Raw genomic sequence first — 25,655 nt, 5'->3', positions numbered from 1 at the left:
TCTAATTTAAAAAAATAAAAAGACAACCCCCTGTTACCTGACACTAAATGTTGTGGCCGTGCTGGGAATCAGACACTGCTCTGAAATTCCTCCAGCCCCCGAGCCCCAGGCTGCAGGTGGATTTCCCACCAGCTTTGCAGGCTGTGGAAAAGGTCATTGCAGCGTCGGAACGCGGCTCGGGAGCAGGGCCAGGTGGCGAGCCGGCCGTGCCCGCAGGCCCCGCGCTGCTTTGCCCTGTCTGCCGGGGGGAAAGGGCCCTGTCCACTCCCTTTGCTGCCAGCTGCCTCCTCCGTTCAGCTGCAACTGCTGTTCCTCCTCCCACTGAACGCCCGAGTTTGACCTCAAACCCAGTAAGCAGACGGCATAAAAGAGGGAAGATCCAGATCCAGTCCATGCTTTAACATGCAGTGTTCTCAGTTAATTTGTTTGGGGATTTTCAGTGTTACCCCAGGGAAAACACTGAAGCTGTTCGTTTGCAGTCATCATACTTGATTGTAGCTATGTAGCAGATTGTGCTTGCCTGCCCCTCATCAGTTAGACTGACATGGAGGAGGGGGTGATATTCCTTTGACTGTGCAGTTCTGTTGTTGAACTGCTTTGGAGATAACTTTTTTTTAAGGGTTGACAGCCCAGGATCCCCCAAAATCTCATCTTGCAGTGATGACCACACATGCACAGGGTGTGAGGGCAGTTAAGATACCATCTTTAGACCCAAACTGAAGTTGCTCCCCTCTCCCAACTAATCCTTCCATCACCTACAGTGATGCTGGGTCACTGTCCAGTTCCTGCTGGAGAACTGTTCTCATCTGATATTCTCTGGCCACCTTTGCCTGAGGAAAGGAACTAAATTCCCCATTGCCCACATAAGTCCTCCCTGGAGCTTGTCCCATCTGGTGACAGCCCACAGTGTCACCTGCTTCCAGGATGTAAATTGGGGTCTCTCCTGCCTGATGTTCAGGCTTCTCTCACAACGGCTGCTGTAGTTTTGTGGTCCAGGCTGAGACTGAGAGAATGACTCCCCCAGCACCTTCCCTGCTGCCATGGCTGGAGTCCAGAGCTATGGACTGGAGAGGAACTGCCCACGTATTGATGGGCGGGCAGTGCAGGGCTGGTGGCCAGTGGCTGCAGGAAAGCTTCCCAGAAAGGCACCTTCATGGCCCTTGACGCAAACTGATGGTCCGATCACCCTGGTCCTTGCCCAGGCCCGAGCCTGGCCTTGAGCCCTCTGATCAGAGCAGTCATGTGGCAGTTGGCTAATGAGGTGACGCCCTGCACGGGCAGCACATTGTCAGGGGGAAGAGGAAGCGGAGACAGGCCGAGGGAGAGCTTTACGATCTTTTCTGTCCTACCAGCCATGGATAGGAAGCAGAAGCAAGCAGAGAAGGTACAGTATGCCCCCGATTAACACCCTTCGTTTCTTCCCAGCCCCACTCTTCTTTCATGCTTTGGTAGTTCCCCTTTCTCTTGTTTTTAACGTTCCTTGTCCCAGCCTCGATCTCATGGTTCTCGCCAGGTCCTGCAGAGAGCATAGGGCATTTTCTGTGGAGGCTCAGTACCACACAGGGGCTTTGTCACCTTGCAGATGTAGCTCTTTCTTTCTTCTTCTTCGTGTTTAACTGTGGGGAGGAGGTGGGGGGACAGCTATTTTCTCAATGGCTTGGAAATCAAAGGGAATGTTCTCACTGGTCTCAGTACACGGACGATGCAAAGTCCGGAGTCCTGTGTCTGATTCAGCAGATCCAATAGAGGGGGAGGAGCAGAGAAGTAAAACTTTATGGAGTACATTTTAAACCTCTTCAAGATGAAGAATGTCCAACCCTGGTCACCCAGGAGGATGCTGTTACTTTGAAGGAACACCAACAAGTTCATTGCCTGGTTAGCAGCTGGGTTTGCTCAGTTTCATGTCTCTGCCCAGGGAAATGCTGGAGTGCTTTCACTCCTAGGAGCCTGTTGGCATCACCCACCATTTCCTCAGCAGCTCTCCCTGTTCCTTCTCCAGAGGCTCCTGTAATTTGGCCAGTTCCATACTGGTACAACTGGATAGAGTTTCTCTTCATATAGCTGGGTCCTCCAGTAACTGGGAGGTTCACCAGCACAGCAGAGCATTGCTCCAAGGCCTACACATCACAGCCAGTCCTTCCCTGACCATCACTGGTAATGTATGGTCCCTGGCCAGTCAAAGAAGAAGCATTTTAATTCTGCCCCAGACTTACCTAAATTCTCCCTCCTCAAAGCCAAGAGGGTAGTTTGATGTGGAACAAGGGTTTGGCTTAACTGTTATAAGAAGTAATGAAACCATTTCTGACAGTGAGATGAATATTTCTCCCACAAATTTCTTCCTTCCCACGGGATGGAAGGGTTTGACTTTGTCAAACACATGGAGACTTTCAGCTGGAAGGCATGCAGAGAGTGGGAGATGTATCGTTATCCTGGTGATGTTTCCTCTGCTGAGCTGTGAATCAGTGACTTGGGGGATCAGGTTTCTGTCCTGCAGCCATGTCTGGCGTGCAGTCAGCAGACCTGTGCTGTGTGTTGGCACTTTGTGGCAGACCTGTGCTGTGTGTGGCACTCTGTGTGCTCTGCTCCCATGCTGAGAGATCCACGTGCCCTCAGAGAAGCTGGGGAGGAGACTCCCCAGAGCCAGGTGGTTTGCTGCATCGGGGGGAAGTTTTGTCTCCACATTTGCTCTGTGCTTTGCAGGCCAGGCCCTACGGCCTGCTGAAGCCGGCAGCTTTAGGCAAGATCCCAGGCAGATTCCAGCTGCACCAGGAGGCCCTGCCCCCCCTCCCCGTGCCGCCGCTCCAGCAGACGCTGGACAGCTACCTGCTGGCTCTGAAGCCCATCATCAGCGAGGAGGAGCTGAACCACACCCAGGAGCTGGTGGCCGAGTTCCGCAAGCCGGGAGGCGTCGGGGAGAGGCTGCAGAAGGGCCTGGAGAGGAGAGCCAAGAAAACGGAGAACTGGGTAGGTTGGGACTCTGGCCCCAGGCTCTGGTTGGGGAGGGTGTAGGTCTGACCCACGCACCTCTCCAGCGTCGTGGCTGCATCCGCTGGCACGTGTGGTTTTGGGGCATCACGTCCATAGCCAGTTTGCTGCCCTGCCCAAGCTGTGCCAGCTCCTCACCAGGACTTGGGCGAGCAGAACAGGGAGTCGCTGGCCCTGTCTGGGGCTGCTGAAGCCTCTACTCTGTTAGCATAACACAGCTGCCCCAAGAAGCAGAAGGAAACTCTCTCCTCGAGCCCTGCCCCACGTTCCCCCACCGCCTCGCTCAAATCCCCCTCTACCCTTCCACGTGCAAAGCATAAAACCCAAACAGTTTGTCTGCTAAGTGTGGGGCAGAAGCAGGGGCAGGACGTGGAGACTGCTCAGCTGGGCAGGGGTCAGGGGGCAGCAGATGCTGTGCCTGCATGGTGCCTCTCTCCCTGGCAGCTGTCAGACTGGTGGCTGAGGACAGCTTACCTGGAGTACCGCCTGCCCGTCGTCGTCCACTCCAGCCCCGGCGTGGTCCTTCCCAAGCAGGACTTTCTGGATCGGCAAGGTCAGCTCAGGTAAAGTCCTTTCCTACCTCCCCCTGGGTTTCAGGTGGGATGAGCTATCTCTGCTGGACACTGAGAAGGGCGCTGAGGCTGATTGGGAAAGAGCAATTTTGTGCAGTTTGGCTGTGCAGGTAAGGGAAGGCTGCCAGGCTGTAAGGAAACTCCTGGTTACACCAGATGAAATACTTCATCAAGGAGGAAGAACCCAGAGTCCAGTGGTTCAGGCACTAAACAGAGACTAAAACCCTACATTTTGGCCTTTGCTGTAGCACAGATGCTCACTGCAATATGGTCAGGTCACTGCAGGCACTGCGAGGATATATCTGATATGCTAAAGACAAAGATTGTGGGTGCAGTTAAAGGAGGCATAAAAAGTAGCCCTGGCATGTAACAGAGACCAACCAGAAATGCCTCTGGAGTTTGCTAGTTTATAGGGATGCAGGGACTGTCCTGTCATTTCACTTGTGATTTTTGGTGTGGGAAACTTAACAGTCACCAGCCTCTGCACTCTGAGGTTTTCCTGCAGCCAAACCCTGCCATGTCCTCTCTTCCTTGCAGTCTCCCTTTAATTTTTAACCACCACCACGAGTGTGTTAAATCCACCTGCAAAACTTCAGCATCGACCTTTACACAGTTACCTTTGCCACAGTTACCAGTCACCAGTGCTGTGGCAGATCAGATGTACCAGCCAGGGGAGCAGTGAGGCTGAGAACAAATCCTCCTTCCACTCCCTCAGATACACCTGAGGTGCAGGGCGTGAGCTTTCCAGGGACAGAACAAGACTAGCCAGACATCTTTGAAAGCTCTCCCTTGCATTAGTCACTCTTAAATTAGCCAAATAGAAGATAAGATCTGGAGCACTGCCAGTGCCCCAGCCTGTGGAAGGAGGTGCCTGGGTAAGAATCTGGGCTCCCATGTAAAATACAACCTAAATGTGTGTTTGTAGAGCTTGTACCTCCAGAGGGAAGTTTTACAGCATGGCTTGAGAATAAAGCTTCAGAAATCAGAAGGCAAGTTTAGAAAGGGAAGTTCTCCAGCCTTTAATCTGCCAAACTGCTGGCTGAAAACAAGTCATCTAACCTCCCCCTGTCTGCTCCTCAAGCCCCAGCTCTGCTCCCAGGCTGTGTGCTCTCTGGAAAGCAGCACAAGCTCTCTCACTGCTGTTTCCCAGCTGGTTTACTTCCTCAGGTTTTGCAGTAAGGCTGGGAAATTTTCACTGAAAACTGCTTTGCAGGATATCTTATTTATTTAACAGCCCTTAGGTTGCTGGAATGATGTCCTTTGATCTTCACTAGGGGTGGGTAGGCTGAGCAGATCTAGATGACACTGCCTGCAAATGCCAAATGCTCGCACCACTTTAAAGCCTTTGAAGCTCATCTGACTGTAACCTCTTGCCACAGTGACCTCTTGCCTCCTTCCTCCCATGTGTGGGTGGGACCGCCCAGGTTAGAGTAGGCCAACCTGTCACTCCCAGTCAAGCAGTTTGATGTGGCCTGTCACAGCTCCCTCCCTGCTGGGAGCTGGCACTGGCAGTGTTTACGTTGATCCTGGTAAACACAACAGCTCAGTGTCAGCATGCAGCATGCCTGCATTTGTTTCAGATCCCTCAGTGCCAGAGGAATGTTCTTGAGAGTTGCATTAGCAGCAGAGCACTCATGGGGTAGGAATGCAGTCAGCAGCAGTGAGCCTCAGATGCAGGGAGAGACAGCTGTGGCTTAGCTTGGAACTCAGAGTGGCCCCTGGCCAGGGAAGGGCCGAAACCCCCTTCGCTTGGTGCCATTTTAGTGCTAAGGGTGTGGTAAAATCACAACACGTCAGTGAAAAATGCTGCTGTTAGAGGGTCATTTATGCATCTGGACTGGACACTGCTTGCTTGAAAGCTGTCCAGAGTTCCTTGGTTATACAGTGAGATACATTAGAAAAGGAAAGTGCTGCACGGTGGGATTATCCAGCAATCTCAAATCACAACCCCAGGGCGATGGTGCCAGCTAAGCAGAGATGGGCACAGCAGAGGCTTGGCAGGAAGGCTGAACTTCCTGAGGAGCAGAGTGAAGCCCTGCCAGCCCTCCTCTGCTGCTGCCTCAGCCCCGGATGTTCCGTGTTTGAATCTCAACTTCTTACGTTTGATGTTTTTCCAGGTTTGCTGCCAAGCTGATCGAGGGCATCCTGGATTTCAAGACCATGATTGACAAGTGAGTTATTGACCCTCCTGACTTCTCAAGTGTTCCTGTCACAGAGGCTGAGCCCAGACAATAAGTCTCCCTTCCAAATAGAAAGGCAAGAGAAGACAGCACATACAAAAAGAGACATTGTAATCAACATCACTGCTCCCTGCCAAGGTCACCACCACAGAAAAAAAAGCAAATTTACTTTTCTTTCTTCACGTTATTCTTCCCAAATACTTCCACTGGCACACGAATCTGCTCAGAGGGAGTGAGCCTGGCTGATGGTCCTGGGGAGCTGTGTACTTTTGTTTGCTCGTAGAACAAGTTACAGCTCAGGCAACAGGAATTTGTTTCTCTTATTTTGGGTTTCTGGTGTTTCTCATCTCCCAGCTAAATGGGATCAGCTTTAGAGAAACATGTTCCTTCCTACCCTTTTTCTTTTACTCACCAACAAACCTCTGCTGAACATGCCTCACTTACGTTCCAAAAGTACATTTACCAACACATTACCAACATCACACCTTTATATCCCAGTTCAGACCAGGCTCAGGGCCAGCTGTGAGGAGCACAGTTGGAATATGACTGTTCAGGTGAATGAGTCCCAGTCTAGCTCTTGCATTACAGATAGCACATCAGACACTCACACTCAAAATTCTAGCCAGAACCCTCTTTCTGCCATTTGCCTAGAAACAGTACATCTCCCAGTATATTGTGCCCTGGACTGTCTGCAGACAGCATGGTGTAGGCCATGGAGTAGGTCCACAGATCTATTTCTCTGGTGTTACAGAGAGGATAGTTTTTCTCCTTCCTAAATGAAAGGCCAGCAGACAGACATTTTTTGTAGCCTTTACTAAGCAAGCTGGTAGGAATGGGGATGGGTGGCCCCTTTTTTATACCACCAACACAGTTAGGTCTTGCTGGAGTGAGGGACAGCAGCTGCATGGCTGGGCTTGTGCCTGTCTTCTTTGTGAGGGTGGCAGGGCTTCTTACTTGTCTCTTTTCTCTCCCCGTTCCTCCTTCCCCTGCTGTGTCTCCAGTGAGACCCTCCCAGTGGAGTACATGGGTGGGAAGCCCCTGTGCATGAACCAGTACTACCAGATCCTCTCCTCCTGCCGCATCCCCGGGCCCAAGCGGGACTCCATCGTCAACTACGCCCAGGGCAAGAAGCAGTCCAGGCACATCACCGTGGTGCACAACTTCCAGGTACAGCACCCACTGAGCCCCCGGGCTGTGCTGAGCTGCAGGTGTCCCTTCCAGCTACCCATGGTCCAGAGGAAAGGGAACCACAGTCTCTGCCTACAAGGTTTGCCTCATTGGGGATTTGTTCCTGCTCCCGTTATCTGCTTTGGCCTGAGGTGGCCAGCAGCTGAGATTGCTGTGTGTGAGCAGCAGGCTGTGAGGCAGAAAAACGCTCTCTTCCTCTGCTTGTCCCTGCAATTCCCATCTCTCAAAGCCCAGAGACCATGTCTGGAGCTGGAAATTGCAAGTGGGGAATGGATAGCAAACCCTACCACCACAGCTGAGTCTCAGGAACAGGAATTCCTCTCCTGTTTTAGCCCTCATTGCCATGGTTTCTGAGCTTCCTAAAACCTGGACTGTATTTATGCCCTGCGAGGGAAACTGAACTTGGGTCTCTCAGTTCTGAATATCCTTCAAAGGTCTGCTTAGAAGCCGAGCTCTTAGGTCAGGTCTTACTTTCTCAAAGTGGCTGTTGCCTGTTTCTGGGGCTGGATAATAAATATCTTTTCTCATGTTCTGTCTCTGTCCTTGTCCACTTTTCTCACCTTCAGTTCTTCGAGCTGGATGTTTACAACAGTGATGGAAGTCCCCTTACTACTGACCAACTCTTCATTCAGCTGGAGAAGATATGGAACACCTCTCTCCAAACTAACAAAGAGCCTATTGGGATCCTCACTACCAACCACCGAAACAGCTGGGCAAAAGCCTACAACAACCTGCTGAAAGGTCTGTAGAGCCCCTCACCTGCCAGTGCTAACAAACACCACAAATGCTTCAACTACCAACCTCACCAGTATGCTCTGCTCAGTTCTTTCCTTTGGAAGCTTGTTCTGGACAAGCTAACATGAGCTTTCCACCTCAAAGAAGCAACTTGATTTCATTGCAAAGTGTTGTTCTTTTTGGTTTGAAAGGTACATAGGTGAAGTCTGAAGCCTGGTTTGTTAGACCTGAAATACTAGAGGATGTTGTCTTGCAGACGGGTGGGATGGAAGAAGCTTGAAAAAAGGAGGGTGAATACAGCATGCTCACATCTGTAACTATGCAGCTGGCTCCAATTTTAGCAAGTCCATACACCCCTAAGTGACCAGCATTGCGTTGAGGTCCAGTGGAAGGCCAACGCTGGGTCCTTCAAATTCCAATCCCCCTCCAATTAAAATGCACGTTTTCCAACTCCCCTTCCTTACTCGCCGCTCGTTCCTCTCCCAGATAAGACCAATAAGGAGTCCGTGCGTACGATCGAGAAGAGCATTTGCACTGTCTGCCTGGATGCCCCCATGCCACGGGTGTCTGAGGACATCTACAAGAGCCGCGTGGCCGCCCAGATGCTGCACGGCGGAGGCAGCCGCTGGAACAGCGGGAACCGCTGGTTCGACAAAACCCTGCAGGTGAGTGCTGCTGCTCTAAAGGTGCTGAGGACACGAGGCTGGAGGAGATGCTTTTTCCTGAGACTGGGGAGGTCCAAGAAACTTCGCAGGAAAGTCTTCCTCCTGTCAAGAGAGTGGAGAAATAAGGGAGATGAGCTGTGGTGGCTGACAAGGAGATCCTGTGGCTCCCCTTGCACTCATTCCTGCCTCAGGGACTTTTGTTTCTTCTGCTGCCTCTGCCCACGTTTGTTCAGTGTAGCAGTGCTTTGTGTTCCTTGTAAATCAATTTTCTGCCTGCAGTGAACAATGCCTCATCTGCTTGGAGGCAGCCCAAACGTAGGGAGGTCTGTTCCTTGTATCTCCTCTAGGCTTGTCACTTCTCCTGTTTCTGCCAGAAGCAGTCCAATGGCTTTTTGTTTTGATTTTTTTTTTCCCAAATGTAAGCTGCCATCCCACAACATCCCTCTGATCTCTTCTCCATTCAGTCGTTTCAAGAGCCTTCAACAGCAGCTGTTATTTGAGCTTCTCCCTTCAGTAGCTGGTATATCCTGGCTTGTGGGTAGTAGCAATGGTGCTTTAAAAGATTCTTCTTGTATCTGCTGAACTCTTTATAATGTTGTCAGCTACTTTGTTCCCATTTGGAACTCTTCACTGATAGGATAAAGCTCAGATGTCCCAGCTAATTGAAAAGTAAGGGTAAGCCAGTATTAAGTAAATCCAAAGCACTGAACCACCCTGTCTTGCCAGGACACTGAGCCCAGCAGTGGATCTATCCAGCACACTCTTACCCAGATCATTTTGCAAAGGTGTAACACTGCTGTCAGATCTGGGCCTGCTGAGAGGCTCCCACTGCCCTGCTAAGTGAGACCTCTGCGCTACCTTCCCAGTGTGCAAGGACAGAATCATTCTGATGCCAAGACCTCTCTTGGTAGCTCTTGCTTCACACGCTGGGTGTCTGTCTTCAACACTGTCCTCCCATGCTTCTCTCACAGTTCATCATTGCTGAGGATGGCTCCTGTGGGCTCGTCTACGAGCACGCTCCTTCAGAAGGCCCACCCATCGTCGCTCTTCTGGATCACATCGTGGAGTACACGTGAGTGCTGCCTCCTCTGCTCTCCCTCAGCGCTGGAGACAGCGTTTCATTCATAGCCTGAAGAATCTTCCAGCCTGTGACTAGTGTCCCAAGGTGTTCAGGAAGATGTCCTGTGCATTTCTACCCAGGTTCTGGTGTGCTTAGTTGAGCCTCATGTTAAAGGCCTGGTTAAACATACTCATTTCTCCACGCAGGAAGAAACCTGAGCTGGTAAGATCACCCATGATTCCTTTGCCGATGCCCAAAAAGCTGCGTTTTAACATCACTCCAGAAATCAAGAATGACATAGAGAAGGCAAAGCAGAACCTCAACATGTAAGTATGAAGCAGTGGAGAGGCATGGTGAGTGAGAGAATAACTCACACCCGCCTTGGAACATGTCCATGGTTTAAATGAGGCTTCCCCAGGCAGCTGGGGAGTTTTCCCCGTGACTTCTTGGGTCAACAGCATTAAATCTAACTGAAAAACACACTAAAGCCACCTGCCAGGAATAAAGTCAGAGGTGCTAGAAGGGGGTAATTACTGACCCATCCCGTTTATGGAGAAAGAACAAGGATTTAGTTAATCAAATTAGGGACACTGGAGCGTAAACACACACACAAAAGCCCATCTAACTTGGTGAAGATTTTCAACAGTGGCCAAAAAGCTCATTTCTGTGATGCTGCCAGAATGAATCTGTGTGTGATGGAGCTCGCTGTCCTGTGTAGGTCAGATCCAGATAGACTGCTCTCTCTGAGCCTAGTGAAAGCAAATCCATTACTTCACGTTACAAGAACGAGCAACAGCCAAAGGAACACTTCTTTCTTTCCTTGCAGAATGGTTGAAGACCTGGATATCAAAGTTGCAGTCTTTCATCAGTTTGGGAAAAACTTCCCTAAATCAGAGAAAATAAGTCCTGATGCTTTTATCCAGCTGGCCTTGCAGCTAGCGTATTACAGGTAAGAGCACCAGTAGGCAGCTTCTCAGCCTCCTCACTGTCAGACTCAAAGATGTAAGCTGGATAAAGGTGGCACAGACTAGTCTGTCACCATGGCCCACTTCCCAAGGCCCACGTTTTCCCCAAGCACTGGGACCAAACAGCAGAGCTCCCCTCTGGCAGCTGCCAAGCAGCAGGAGAGATTTCCCCCTCTGCGTGCGTACAATCCACGTGAGGAAGCATCAGAGGCCGGCCATCAATGGCACTCGCTCACCTCAAGTCTTCCTCTTCCCCCCCATTTCTGCTTCACGAGAGGCCGTTTGTGCCCGGGCAGACTCCCCTCTGTGAGTTTCTTCTCCCTGCTCCAGGATGTACGGCCACGCCTGTGCCACGTACGAGAGCGCGTCGCTGCGCATGTTCCGCCTGGGCCGCACGGACACCATCCGCTCCGCCTCCGTGCACTCCCTCAGCTTCGTGCAAGCCATGGACAACCCCAGCACACCGGTGAGGCTCTCGGAGGAGTGGAGCAAGAGGACTCCACTCCAGAGAAAGAGGGAAGCTGTTTATCTGGCTAACCCTTTGTCAGCTGGTTTCAGCTGAGCAGAACTGCACCTGAAATGAAGCTGAGCTAAAATATAGCTCGGAGGATGTAGTTACCCACTTGGGGTTTCGTTTGGCTTTCCTTTCACACGTATGGAAAGCCTGGGAGAAAACACATGGACATTTCTAATACCCACCAAAAAGTAGCATGTCCCTTCTAAAAGTCTGTTTAGCTACTCCAACTAAGTTCTGCCACTGATGGATGGAGAACTCCATTCAGAGTGAAGTAATGCAGCCAAAGAAAATTACTTAAAAATTAAATCCCATAAATCTAAAAATTAGTCTAGTATGCACATACAAGGCAGAAATTCCCTCTGTCCTAGAGGAACAGCCAAAATAAGGTTTTTCATTCTGCAGAAAAACTTACAGACAGATCTGTGTGTTCTCAGGACCAGGAGAAAACAGACTTGCTGAGGAGAGCTACCCAGGCCCACAGGGAATACACCGATATGGTGAGTGTCCTCCCTGCAGCCTGATGTGGGGGTTTACCTAGCAAATGAGGGTTCTGGTGAAAGATGAGACAAGAGCTTTCTCTGCTGACATAACAACGTGGCTGTTAGTGCTGTTGCATCTATGTGACAAGGGCTATAGGCCATGGACTGAATGCTTTCTCTCTAGCTAGTGGTTTAAGTGTCCCTCATCACTTCAGTTCTCACTGTTGTTGTTGCTGATAAATGCCAAAGTTGCCTGAGGACCCCTTAAACCAGAGGGAGCTATAGGAGCTACAGCAGGAACTGCAAGGCTGGTTCCACTGGTGTGTGTAATTTCACAGTGCTTACAAACAAGACTGACTAATGGTCCGAAAGGCAAGATCTAGTTTCCTTCTAACATATTTTTTTAGAAGTGTTCTTTTCTTTAACCCAAAAAATTGATAGCTTTGCTCACTTCCCTGCTAGAGAGGCTTTCATCTGGTCTTCCTTCCTTGCAGGCAATAAGGGGCAATGCAATAGACCGACACCTCTTGGGCTTGAAGCTTCAAGCTATTGAGGACCTCGTGAGCATGCCCGAGCTGTTCATGGACACAGCCTATGCTGTTGCAACGCACTTTAACCTCTCCACCAGCCAGGTAGGACTCATCTGAGCAAAGACAGAAGTGCTCTCTCTGGTTCTTTTCATTGCCTTTCTTCTGCACATTTCTCCTTCATTCCCTTCCGTTAGAAACTCATCTTCATTTGGAGACAGAAATTTTAAATTGTGCTACCACTCCCATAAAGCTGCAGATCTATCTATCTATCAGCTGCCATAGTCCTTCTCAACCCTGTAAAAAACGAGCATGACCAAAGCCAAGGTCACCAGAAGTGTTTGGGGTCTAAATACAAGTGAGATTAATTTAAGTTAGCTGCTGGAACAGCTTTATGTTCATCTGCTGTGCTGTGATTAGTAGTACAGCTCTGCTTGTGACTTAAGACAAGCTTACCTTGGGGAGAAGTACTCCTTTGCAAAAGCAGAGGAAAACATACTACTGCTAAATGGCAGAACTCACTGTGTGGTGAGAGTGGAGTCTGACCAAAAAGGTCCTCTTCTAGAGCATTTTAATGCCACTTTTAATGTTGTGGGGTTTTGTTTTGTTTGTTTATCTTCAGCTGTTGACAGAGCTGTTAGCAGCTGATGGTTACATTTCTCTGACCGGTTAGAAGTTTTTAATCACTCTGTCTCCACAGGTCCCAGCAAAGACAGACTGTGTGATGTGTTTTGGTCCCGTGGTTCCAGATGGCTATGGAATCTGTTACAATCCTATGGATGAACACATCAACTTTGCAATTTCAGCATTCAACAGCTGTGCTGAGACAAACGCAGCCCGCATGGCACATTATCTCGAGAAGGCACTGCTGGACATGAGGGTCTTGCTCCAGTCCACTCCCAAATCCAAACTGTAAGAAGCAAACGTGCTGCAAAATCCCTAACTAAAGGGGCTAACCCCCATGCACTGAAGTTCCCAGGTTCTCAGAAAATGACTGAGGCGACAGCTTGCCCTGGAACCTAGGAGGACATCTACCATTTGTTTTCAGCAAGAGGTTACAAAATAGTCATCTGCAGATATTAGACTCTGGTGAGAGGAGACACTGTCTTAAGACAAAGCAGAACTGACTGGTCCTCTCCCATCCATTCAAAGTGCACCTTCCTGTCCTCAAAGAGGACTAGAAATGTGAATTTTGTGGAACTGTAAAGGACTACAGAACGCACAGTCCTTACCAGTATCTAAATCCATTTGGTGAGGAAGGTAGTTCTTCAGGAAAAGCAGAGAAGGTTTATTGTGTGATGGAACTACTTTAAGACCAAGTCTTTTTGCTGGTTTAGTCTTCTGAAGAGTGCAGCATCTTTCAAACTTGACTGAAGATTTTTCTTCTGCTCCAGCAAAACTTCACCATTAAACTTTGGCATGGGGAGAAAGAAGTTCTTCAGTCAGAGCAGATCCAGTCTCGTTGGAGTGCACTGCACTACTGACCCCAGGCACTCTGACCTGCTTTACAGGTCCGGGAATGTTCCCTTTCCCTTGTTACAGGATGCTGGGATCTCCTTTCTGTTGCACTGACCTTATTTAAGAACAGAATATCATTGTCTACAAACTAAGGGGTTTTTTTTTGTTCTTGTTCTGGGCTTTTTATTAAGCTTGCTGTTTTGGTCCTAGCCCTTGACCTTCAGGCTCAGTGTAAAGCTTTTTCCCCACAAAGCTTTTCCAAAACTTCTCTCCCACAAAGGTATTGCTAGCTTTGGCTTTACATACCTTAACATTTGTGGAGATGGGAAGGGACAGCCTATGCATTTAGCAGGACACTTACTTCATTGTACCTTTCTTTGGAATTGGGGAAAAGAAAAAGATGCTGACTTTCTGTTGACTAGCTAGAAGGCCACCTGCTTAGTCTCCTTCAGAGCACATGTTAACCCACTGTAGTTTTATAGCTTGCTTTCAGAAACAACATATTTGTGCAGAATGTGTTATGCCCAAGTTGTGGACAAATAAGAATGTTTCTGATTGGGAACTCCAGAACGTGTTTCCATTTCTGGCTCACAGAGTTCAAGTCTGTTAACAGCCAAAGGAAAAGCCACTGCAGAAACACCCTTATTTCACATCACTCTGCTTTAACAAAGCAGAAAATCTTGAAAAGCAGGAAGAAAGCTGAGAACACGTAGATGTTTGTGCACTGTGGCAGCCCTTGCTCCTGCAGTAAGAGTACAGCAGCTTTTCTGCTGCTCCTGGGAGGTTTTTTCTTACTGCAGTGTTACTCAGATTTGTGCCAGCTCTATTCTGTGTGAGAATGGTCTCATGATAGTGTTTTCATGTTCAGTTGACAACTTGATATAGTAAAAAAATTACACATAAACAACATACAATTGTAGCATAAGAATTTTTGTAAGCACTAATTCCAGTGAATCTGCCAGAATCCAAGCTCCTGACTCTACTTAGCACTAATTCCAGTGAATCTGCCAGAATCCAAGCTCCTGACTCAGCAGGAATTTAATATTTAAATTGCACACCCTTCAAGATGTGGCTGCTGGGACATCACCATAAAGAAGAAGCATTAGGAGTCTGATGGCCTGTACTGTTAACAGGGAAATCTTTTATCATAATTGCTACTTTTCTGATCATAGAACAGCAAGTGACATTATCAAAGTGCCTTGGTGAACATACATGAAGAAATTTGCACTAAACCTGTTCAAAGTAAAACAAACAAAAAGTAATTCTAATTTGCTTCTTGAAAGACAAGCCAACACTACTGCATTTTTTCCTGAAAGGATGTTATTTCAAAGCTTCTATCTTATACTTAAATAAACCTTAAAAAGGAGAATTTAACTGAAACTCACCTGCACAGCCAGTGATTGTATGAACTGCCACTTCCACATCATCTACATGGGTTTAGTTGATCTTTTAGAAGAATCCTGAATGGAGTGAGATTGTCTGAAGAAGCCAATAGGAGCACTACAAACGTGCAAGCATGCATCCCTGCTCTGTTGACTTCTCTGTGTAAATTAGACTGAAAACTGCAAGAGGATACTCAGTATTATCACAGTGCAAGTGATTGTGTAATTACTACAGAAAAGACCAGACCTTGCTGGAATAACATCTGGGTTTATGGGGCCTTTAACGCTGAAAAAATAGTCCTTTTGCCAAAGTAATCCTCCTGTCCTACTGAATCAACCTCTGTTGCCAGGGGATGAGCTCTCTCTCCTTGTCTGCAATGCCTTCAGCCACTGATGCTGCTGTATTGCCACTTCAGTATTTGAGACTCACCCTTTTCTACTTCAGTCTCCGAGGGGAAGGCTATCAAAGGAAAGTGCCTATTAAAGATTAAGCAGAAGTATGTGCTGCTGTGACTGTATCTCAGAAGATGGGATTGATCTATTCTGGATCTAAATCTGGATACCCCACTAGCTTCAGCAGAGTACAGCTGCAAGAAGCAGACTATGACACTGAAAGAGATCCAAGATGCATAAACCACTTCATGCACCCTTAATGATGTACGGAGCTGAAATTCAGATAAATGAAGCTGATTTTTGAAGTGCTCGAAAGGACACTGAAATCATTACAAGGTTTTTCCTTTTAAAAGTCTTTTCTTATTGTACAAATTCTGAACTGTGATGTCCTTCCAACTCGTACCTTCTGGATTTGTTTGGTGTCAACTTACTGAATGCTGTTGTCCTCCTCGTTTCCCATTGTGATTGTTTTATCAAGAGATGTCCGTTGTCTTAAAGGCACATTAAGTACAAGAAACTTAAGTTCCAGAAAAATTTGGGAAAAAAAATAACTTAAGAAATGCATAGACTGAAAATATTCAGGTAACTCTTGGGGTATGAGTGCAATTGATGACACAGCCTGTAGTGTTGCATGCTTTGCCAGTTAGCTGTGTTCAGTACTGTTTCGGTTGTGTAATCCGTGTCATGCAGAGTTTTGAAATGTTCTTTGAATAAACTGAAACACAATAAACAGAGAAGTGCTACAAAAAGATTTACATCTCCTTCGACACTGCAGAAGTTACATAACTGCCCTTATGGGAGGATGTTTGTGTGGGGACAGCAAGAACAGCGAACCACAGCATTCTGTCACCTTCCTTTTATTGTCTTAGATCTCCATCCAGCCCCCTCGAGTAGAGGGGAGGAAGAGAAAGCATCTGCTTGCAAAGCCACATATTCCAAAGAAAAGGATTCCATTTCATAAAACTAGTGGCAGAAGACTTCATACAAGTGTAGGATAATAAGGCAGAGCTCAAATCTTTTTCCTGCACAGCACCATTTAGTTAAGAAAATCCATGGGATCACTAAGGAATTTCTACTATATCAAGTATTGCAAAGATTTCTGGAAAGGTACAGCACAAGTAGGAGGAAGATGCAGATTACAAACAACTCACAGAGAACAGAGGAGAGTTTATTACACTGTCTTACAAGAGCTCTTCTTCCTCTCCCTTATTCCTAAGAATCACTGTAGGAAGGTTGGGTTTGAAGGCAACATGAAGTGGAACAGCTTTTTACACAACACTGCTCTCCATGAGGAGACAAACCCTCTTCTCTATGCTCTAGTTCTCACTAGGTGTTTCCACACAGAGGCTTCCCAGCAGTCTGTCAAAACAGCTCTAGAGAGGCCAGGGAAGCACTAGCCACCCTGGAAACAATCCACTCTGTCAGCCTCATCCTTGGGGAAGAGCTGTGATCTCCCTTCTAGCCTTGTAAATTAACTTACAAGAGATATAAAGAGAAACAAATGGTTTTGCGAGACATAAGTGATTAGTACCAGCTTCCAAACTGAACCATATGGTACCACCATGTCATGTGGCCTATCCCATGTCCTGTCTCATTTTTACAGAGCTGTTCTAGGTCAGATCAGACATCCCTGTGAAAGCTGCAAGATGCCTCTTTTTTCTGATGTACCTTCAAAGCAGATTCAGGTCCTTCAGATGTTAACAGGATTGCTCCTGTTATGCAATTACTAAACAGTTCTTAAAAATATATATATTTTTGCTGTAACAACTGAAAACAGTTCATTTAATACCCATAGCTATTTAAACACAGAAATTTAAACAGCCTTCATTCCTGATCTCCTACACCAGCATCACTGCTTTCTACAGTCAACACTCTGGTTGTCCAATAGTTTCTACAGTAGCTCCCACTCCATATGAACACACAAACTCCTATGGCAACAGGCACAGATGAAAACTTAAAAAAAAAAATAAAAATAATCAAGATGGACAGAAACACATCTCACTTCAAGCAGCTTTATAATGCAGGAGTCTGATTAAAGTGGAGATAGTAAAACAGGCAGCAAGACTGAGATGTGACAGTCATTTTACCTCTGCTCATATGACTGCATCGAAGGCACACCGATGACCTTTGAGCCAGTTCAGAAGCTGTCCTGTATCTGTGAAAGTTCAAGTCAATTGTGCTTTGAATAAATACTCCTCTGTAGTTACACTTGAACTGCTGCATTATATACCAGAAATACAGACAGTGTCCATGCACAGCCCTGAAGCACTCTGAGTATAGCCCTTGCCAGGTTAACTCATGGATGACAGAAGTTGTCGGCATCACCAGCACACACAGATGGCAGGCACACCCCCACAGAGACACAGCACCCCGAGAGCAGACTGCCCAAACGAGGAACTGGCATGGAAGAAGGATGGAAAGCAAAACTCGCTTGTAGGAGTTCAGCACTCAGTGTTACTGCTGCAGAACCCCAACCAAGCCTCTGTAATAACTGGCAGGAGCCTTTCACAGGCTTGGGACAAACTCACTACCTGAGCTCACAGTTTGATTCTAACAGGACTCCTCAAGAAATAATTCAGACAGCAGCTCAGCTACTTATTAGTCATTTGCCTTGATTTTCATTTATGGTTGTCACTTTGTTTGCTCTCAAAAATATCTCCCTTAAGCTTTAACAGAAAAAAAAATTTTAAAAAATTAAAAAAATCAGTGCTCAAGACAGACTAACAACTGAATTTTGTAAGGCTTTGGGCTGACTCTCCCTGGAGCACAGCACTGCTTAGAACCAATGGGCTTTCTGGTGCCACCAGTAGCACGCTCAGTACAACAAGCTGTACAGATCACAGCAACCCTGAGGTAATCAAAATATACAGGAAGAGATGGAGTAAACGTACGATATGTATGAGACTCTTGCCACCTAGAAGAGATGCTCAAAAAGACACTCTTGCTAATTACACAACAGGAACAGCAGTGGAAAAAAAATAATAGTCAGTATATTTCAGTTTTCCTTTGTTTTACACACACACTCCCCTTAATGGTATCCGTGCAGGCTTCCCTGCAGAACCGTCACTAGTGTTAAAAATCAGATCTTCAGTCCTTCCATCTGTACAAAGTGCAGCTGGAATAGATTCTGATCTCCCAAACTGGCTGCAGAAAGGACAGAAGGTCTTCCTCTCCCTTCTGCCTAGGTCACCCCATCCTAGTTCCCCTCCCTCCTAAGAAGTTTGTTTTTTTTTTAAAAATTAAAAGCCCTAATTAAGCATGATCAAGTTGAAATTAGTTTTGTCATCTTCTTCCAGGAAGAAAAACCCAAACGAAAAGCAAAACCAAAACACACAATGCCTCACCCACCCCAAAAACAATAGTTCCATTTAAAAAAATAAATAAATAGTGTGTATATTTCATGCTGAAAAAAAAAAAGTCACAGAAAGGATTGGTTTTTGGTTTCCCCTCCCCCGAACATGACACCAGGCGTTTTCTCCCCCCTCCCCTGACGTAGACACGATGGTACATTCCAACCGGCAATGTGCATCTGTGTTGAAAATGAGTTTCTACTCCTGCACGGTCCCACATGCATCAGGGAGCATCCAGCTAGCTGCTAAAGCAGAGCAAAGGCTTTCAGGTTTGGGGTATGGTCCCTGCCTGTTCCTTTGGTCCGTCTGTGAAAAGGCTCCGTGCTGCTCCCAGGTCTCTGCTCAAACGTGCGCTCTGGTCCCCGCACCTCCCGAGTCACTGCAGCTTCGTACCCAGCTTGCGCTGTCTGTTCCTGCAACGGCGGCACAGGGAGCAGGGTCAGAGAGGTGGCCCCGGCCCTACTGAGGGTTCTGCCCCAAAAAACAGCGGGCAGAAGAGCAGAGGATTAAAGTAAAGCTCTGCTTCCCCACCATACTCTGCAGGGAGACCAGTCCTCCCTGCTCTGCCTTACAGTCCTCCTGCCTTAAGTGTGCAGGAGCTCACATGTGGATGCAAGACCATGAACCACTGCTGGCAGAAACCATGGGCGAGTGAGCTGAGATACTACTTAAAGTAAACATTCTTTAATCCCAAACCCTCCCTAACAGACTCACCTTCCAGATGCAGTAGTTAACCCCTAACTTGGTATTGTTTCACTCCGCACAATTCTATCTATCCCACAGCAGCTATCTACATATTAGGAAGTGAATTAATAAGTACATCTGACAAGTCAGAGCCGTGACAGCTCCTCCACCCCCCAGCAGAACTTACCTTGCCTCTGCTCTCGTCACTGTGTATTCAAACCACAGGATGTTAGGAATGAGGCTGGTGTCTCGGATTAAAAAGAACTCTGAAATTGGCCTGAAAATGGACAAGGTGGTGGAAAAGGAGAAATAATTAGATTTCCTCCATCACAATCTTCATTAAAAAGGTACAAAAACTGCTCTAGACTTAACAATGTTATTCTATTATCCTTCAGGATGGGAAAAGGGCTCATTGTTAAATTTAATCAAAACCCTCTTTTTTTTCCCTTCCTTATCCAGCATTTCCAGACTACATTACATTTAAAGGGCTTTGCAATTTCACTATGTCATTAGACATTCATTAAGAAAGGTCTGTTCTGCTTCAAAAGCTTCTCCAGAACTCTGCCACATCTCACAACTTTAGCAGGATTATGAAGGTAACAGTTCTCTCTTCCCCACCCACATCAGGCAAGGATGCAAGATCCTTTGTAGACACATGCACAAGAAAACATGGAAGAACAAGTAGATTACACAACAGTCAGTACAAAAAACTGTAACAGAACCCAGGAATTCTCATTTCTAACATCTCTGACTTAGGCAGTCCATAGAAGTTTGAGCAGCCCATTTACTGTCAGGGCTTGCACAGCTACAAGTAAAATTTTAAGGACTGAAGTGTCTCTACATTTGCTTTGCTTCAGATGCAAGGCACAGTTTTTACACCAACTGATGAGGAAAATTTTCTTCTGCAGGTAATTCTATATGCTCATGTTACCAGCTCATTGCAGGGAACTCATTTAATGAGCAAACCAGCAACCCACAGAATGCAGACCTGCAGGAATAAGCCTCCACAGAACAGAGACTCACCATGCAGCTATCCTTGGGAAGAGAGGAGTTAGGATCTCTTGTGTGAAGGCAAACCAGGCTATGGCCATAATGCTTCCTGCCACACCTCCATATAAGACTTGGCTCCAGGTGTGGTAAAGCAAATAAACCCTGCAGTGGAAGAGGAGAGTCACCAGACAGGCCTGAAAACAAGAGGCAGCATGACTCAGGGGCTGATGTGTCACTGCACCCTCAGACATTCTGAGCAAGTTATCCTCCAGATGTTTTAAGTGGCTATCTTTTTTCATGTAAAAGCTGTCTGGCAAAAAAAGTTGGGGAAAAACTGCCTTCCCTGCTACAGCAGTTTCAGCTTAGAGAGCTTCTAGTTTGAGCTTAACTCGATAACCCTCCACACTCTTCCTCATCTATCTTTGGATTAGCTGAGGAACTACTACTGTTGGTTCTCACAAGAGACTTCCAAAGCCAGTAACAGGACAGGTCCCCTCCAAGCCACCAAAGCTGGAGCTTAAAGGCTTTTAAGAACATAAACAACATTTTTGTTATGATTTTGCTGCTTTCAAACGTGACAGCACAAAGGCTGCACTACCACAAGGTGCTTACTGTGACCACAGCAATTCAGAAGCTGTGTCAATGCTCTCTTAAGTTATCTGTGCATATGGGCTAAATCACATTCAAAATTCTTTTTATCATAGGGCCATTAAGATCATCATATCCAACCCTCTGCCTAGCACAGGCCACTGGATTTCCCCAAATTAATTTTCACTTGTGTTAGACTGTATATCTCTTACACAATTGCCCAATCAGAACTTAAAAAAATACTCCAGTAGTAAGGAATAGGCTCAAGTGTACAGTCAACTGTGCCAACAGGTAATTACTTTCCTGTGGAAAACATGACCTAATTTCTAGCCTGAATTTGTCTTGTTTCCAATCACTGGAGCTCATTTTGTGTGTGAGTGAATATATATATTTTTTTTTTTTTCTAATCTACTAAAGAGAAAAAAATCATTATCAAAGTTTCATTTTCTTTATTCATCTTAATATGACTAAATCTTGCAAGTCAAACAGCTGTAACTGTTTTTATTAACTACTGCTCAAGCAAAACAACTGGATTGATGGACTGCAGCAAGCCCCATGCTGCAGATGTCGTGGCCAGGCATGGCACGATGCTCACAGCTCAGCATGGCAATGGAGCCCACCAGCCACTGCTACAAGCTCAGCTCCTCTGGGGCTTTGTCAGTGCTTCTGTGAAGCACCACACATGGAGCACATCTGCTTATTTGAAGGGTCTCATGGACGACACAGCAACTTCTGACTTGTGCAACGCAGGCATTGAGAATCAGGTCAGAAATGCAGGGGAAGGAAGGGTCTGCTGGCTGCTGAAGGCCACAGGACCGTATGAGAGCCTAAGACAAACAACTGCTCCATACCTACTATATGAGACTAGCAAAGCCACTGTGACGAGGCAGATGGACAGCACGTGTCGCCATAGTAAATCCAGAAACCTTGCATTGTTTGTTTGGTGCATTCTGAAAGAGATGGAGAGCCATTAGCATGGGGCAGGGAGCTGAGCAGCCTGATCTCTGTTCTTTCTATCTCTGAGCCCCTAGGAAAGCTCTGCCCTGGTGGGGTCATGGGCAGCCCCATACCATCCCAGCAGCAATCTGTCCCACTGGCAGCAGTTAGAGAAGCCAAAGAGCCACACTTCTCCCTCTCTGAGCACTAACAGGGATTGCTGTGATGGAAGCCAGAATGCTCACAGTTACCACAACTGATGGGAAAGGCACATGCTGAGCGTACACAATGGGGAGCCAAGACATCAGAGTCCCTCCATCGTCCTGAGCTAGGAGGAACTGAGTTTTGTCCTCCTTCACACGTGGAGCCACAAGACTGAGCCATGCCCCAGCGAGAATTTCAGAAAAGCAGAGCACAGCAAGTAAAACCAGCACCTGGTAAGGGAGATGAACTGGAAGGTCATGCAAGTGGGCCACGGGTACCACCTAAAAGCCTGCGGACGACCCCGCTGACGAAACTGAGCAGGCGCATGAGCAAGCAGCTCTTCTTTCCTCCTCCCCATTCCCCCTCCCTCTTCCCTCACACCAGTGGATCATCATGGCCTAAAAAAAGCCCATCAGGACAGCAGTACCCAGCCAGGCATAGGAAGCCCACCCATACCCTTCTGTTTTCAGCAGTGGTAACTATGGTCCTACAGTCAGATTGAGATAGACATGCTCCACCCACCCCAGCCACAGTAAATTGGGCAGCTCCTCAGCTTTAGCTCTGTTGTGCCACTGAAGAGGCACACAGCAAGGGAGCCATCTATTTCAGGTGTTTCAACATGTTAACAGCCAAAACCTGACACTGAATTTTTACCTTAAATAAAGGAACAGAAAGGAATAGACAGAGAAAAACCACATGAATTGGGAGTGGCTGGACGGCATCCCATATTTTGTGGTCACTGTTGAATGGGCTTCTGGGAAGAGAAGAAGAAAGAGTATGGTCAAGGTCTACTCTGTGCATAGCAGCTGGAACACTCCAGATGTGAAGCCAGACCACTCTGCTGGAGGTTGTGCACATGAGTTCACAGGACACGTCTCCACTCAGATGGCTCTGCCAGCCTTCTTACACCCAAACATCCAAAGCCAACATGAGGCAAAGGGGAGACACCAGCTAACCCACCCCCCAGCGAGCATTCCACTCCAAACTCAGCCAAGCCCCTGGCAGCAGTGGGCCATACCATACCTTCACAGGGCCGAGGCTCACGGATTACATTTTTTATCAACCAGTTCACTCCCTCGTTGAATGCCAGCCCTCCCAAGAAAGAGATCTGTGAAGGCAAGACAACCATGTCACCCTAGCTAAAAGATTCACCTAATTACCAGGCTCTCTCTGTTGACAAAACCCCAAATCACGTTTCTAATTTTCTTTGACTACTCAAGTTAAAACCATAAGCTTCAAAATTCTCTCCCTGAGGAAGAAAAGTGTTTCTTTTTCAGCCTGCTTTGCTTATTTTGCAACACGTTGTGTATCTGCAGCTTTTCAGCAGATGATACCCAGAAGGAGACCGAAAGGACACTGTACAGCACTTCTGTTAGTGCACTCCCACCGGCACGGGTAAAACGTGCCACCAAACCAGGGCAGTTTTAAGGGCTTGTCTTTCCCCGACGACCAACAGGGGGAGTGCACACACTGCTGTCTGGGTAAACAGCTTTAAAAAGATGACTTTTTAGGCTTTCTGGCTTTTCCCTCCATAAATATTTCCATCTTGAAGTTGCCGTCTTCAGTCTAAAATGAAATCACAGTCTGAACTGAGCCACACTGGTAGCAATTATTTTTACTCTTTAATTCCATAGTCCATACAGCTCCCCTAAATGAGCCCTGCTGCTGGGATCAGCTTGCCAGTTGCTGCAGATACTCTGCCTCCTTAACTCTCAGTCCCGTTCCAGATGATGAAGCAATTTTTCACTCTATGTCCTGAGCTACGGGTCAGGCTGCTCCAAGTCAGCCAGCATCTGTCTGCAGCTCAACGGTGGCTCCCCACACAGAACTGGGAAGCAGCCTCAACACTGGTCTTGTTACCAACCCCCTTTTAGCCCCTGTATTCAAAAACCCAAAAACCCATGAATTTGTGCAATTGTTACTCCAGCTTATTCTCTCTTTTGGGCCAACAAGAAACCTCTGAGTTGCCAGAACTGAACAGCTGTCTCTCCTGGCTAGCATCAGCTGAATAATCTAGAAGTCCCATTCCCAGATCCCTTGAGCCACTGGTTCCCATGACACCATGGCCCTACATTGGAAGTCTGCTGCCAAAGTCCTTCCAGTGGACCTTATTTTATCTGGTTATTGAGGGAAAATATTACACCAGGTTTATAGCTCCTAAATGGAATTTGTTTATGACACTGATTCCTAACTACCTGTCAGAGAAGACAGAAAGCACCATGTATTACAAAAAGAAGTCCCCTGTTGGTCACAGAGACAGAAGCAAGTCTCTTCTGTCCCTGTCATTCAGTTCACAGCTGGGAAGCAGCCCTTACAAACCAATCCACACCCTTGAAAACCCAGAGGTTTTCTTTTGTATCCCCTTTTCTGCCTCAGCAGTTCAAAGAAAGAACATCCTACTGAGCTACAGACACTATCTTCTGCATATGCTGCCCATCTTGCAGGAGCCTACTAGTGCTACAGTCCTACTAGATCTTGGGAGTGCTCCCACTCTGTAACAGCATTCTTCAGTTCCTCAGACATCACCCTCGATGTTTTTGGACACGTAATGCCCAAAACATACCAGAGTAACAGAGAAGTCAGCAAAGGCTAAGCAGTCTTAACCTGGCACAGGTGAAAAGTGCCTCCTGCTGTTCTCTAACAGGAAGATCACCTTACCTAAGCTTGCTCTTTAAAGAGGGATAATGAAGTGTGGGTACAGGAACATCAGTGACAATGGAAAAATCTTTAGTCATGAGGTGAAGCTGAGAAGGAAGGACTCACCGTGTGAAGCTCTCTCTTGAATATGATGAGTGTTACAAAGCCAACAATAATGAATATTGGACCAAGACTCAAATAAGCTAAAAGCTGACCAGAGAAATCACCTAGGGAAACAAACAAGAGAAACAAATCAGTTTGAGCTCCACAGGTACCTGCCAGCCACCAGAGCGTGGGTCAGTTGATGCTCTGAGCCACTGGGGGCAGAGGGACAAACCCAGCACTGCAGCAAGTCTCCATTTGCAGACTGACTTTGGCTGCTCCAGAGAAGAGCGAGGCAAGGAAGACAGCAGTGCTCACATGCAGGTTCAAAAGCAGGGATGAGAGGAGCTTGGCATCGTTCAGCACAGATTACTGCCAGCCAATTTACAACAATGACCACGGGTGTGGGCCCAGAATCACTTTAATCCAACATAAGCACAGGCTGCTGCAAAAGAGGCAGCGTCTTTCCCTCCCCCTCATTCGTATTGCCTCCCTGTGCCAATTACCAGCACACGCTCCCCAAACAAATCCTTTCCCACTCCCTTACTGAAATGGGTGAGTTTTCAGCTAGATCAGCTCTTAATCTGTCTCACCATGTGCCTGCATGAACACTAGCATTAGCAAAATGAGGAGGAAATAGCTTAACATAGCAGGAGATATAGGATGGGGGGGAAGGAGACTGCTTTTTAACCAGCAGTCCACTGGTATCACACAGAAGTGACTTTGGGCATTCCACCCAAATAGCTTACAGTCCAGTTATCCCCCAGGGAGAATCAGGGAGCAGCAGTGGGACCTCACAAAAGTTCATAAGTACCTCAAAACCTTTATCCTGAACTATCACAGACACACAAGTTGACACGCAACTGTAAAGAGCAGCTATGTACTTTGATCTAGGTTTCTCTCACCCCTGTTCCCTGAAGAAGGACACACAAAAAACTATTTGGAGAGAAGACATCAGCATAAGCTCCAACGAAACAAAAACTCAGAGTAATTTTGCTCCAAGATCAGCAGTTCACATCAGGAGAGTGAGAACCATCTACCAGAGAACCATTAAAGAC

At 47.2% G+C, this 25,655-nt stretch overlaps 2 protein-coding genes across 2 annotated transcripts; one reads left to right on the top strand and one right to left on the bottom strand.

Annotated features, from left to right (window-relative positions):
• Positions 1-1,240: 1,240 nt before the first annotated feature.
• CRAT (carnitine O-acetyltransferase) lies at positions 1,241-13,896 on the top strand. Its single transcript, XM_008948343.1, has 14 exons — positions 1,241-1,384; positions 2,701-2,964; positions 3,430-3,548; positions 5,675-5,728; positions 6,739-6,904; positions 7,492-7,666; positions 8,147-8,325; positions 9,297-9,397; positions 9,592-9,711; positions 10,212-10,334; positions 10,681-10,816; positions 11,302-11,364; positions 11,841-11,978; positions 12,574-13,896. Exons 1-14 carry the CDS (start codon positions 1,241-1,243, stop codon positions 12,787-12,789), a joined length of 1,998 nt encoding a protein of 665 aa, XP_008946591.1. The 3' UTR covers positions 12,790-13,896.
• Positions 13,897-18,236: 4,340 nt separating this feature from the next.
• DOLPP1 (dolichyldiphosphatase 1) lies at positions 18,237-24,722 on the bottom strand (the record flags this gene model as incomplete). Its single annotated transcript, XM_008948342.1, has 7 exons — positions 18,237-18,869; positions 19,328-19,417; positions 20,164-20,292; positions 21,570-21,668; positions 22,513-22,612; positions 22,882-22,966; positions 24,622-24,722. Coding segments are annotated over 7 exons (641 nt in total), but the record flags the coding sequence as incomplete, so codon positions are not given.
• Between the last annotated feature and the right edge of the window lie 933 nt (positions 24,723-25,655).

This window comes from Merops nubicus, unplaced genomic scaffold (assembly GCF_000691845.1).
Source record: "Merops nubicus isolate BGI_N331 unplaced genomic scaffold, ASM69184v1 scaffold38659, whole genome shotgun sequence".
NCBI classification, from domain to species: Eukaryota; Metazoa; Chordata; class Aves; order Coraciiformes; family Meropidae; genus Merops; species Merops nubicus.
This window is presented reverse-complemented; position numbering and strand designations above follow the sequence as displayed.

Bases quoted from the DNA above. Each gene is read 5' to 3' on its own strand.
- CRAT (XM_008948343.1), top strand. From the start codon at position 1,241: ATGTGGCAGTTGGCTAATGAGGTGACGCCCTGCACGGGCAGCACATTG. The intron at 11,365-11,840 runs GTGAGTGTCCTC...CCTTCCTTGCAG, and splicing joins ACAGGGAATACACCGATATG to GCAATAAGGGGCAATGCAAT. The intron at 11,979-12,573 runs GTAGGACTCATC...CTGTCTCCACAG, and splicing joins TTAACCTCTCCACCAGCCAG to GTCCCAGCAAAGACAGACTG.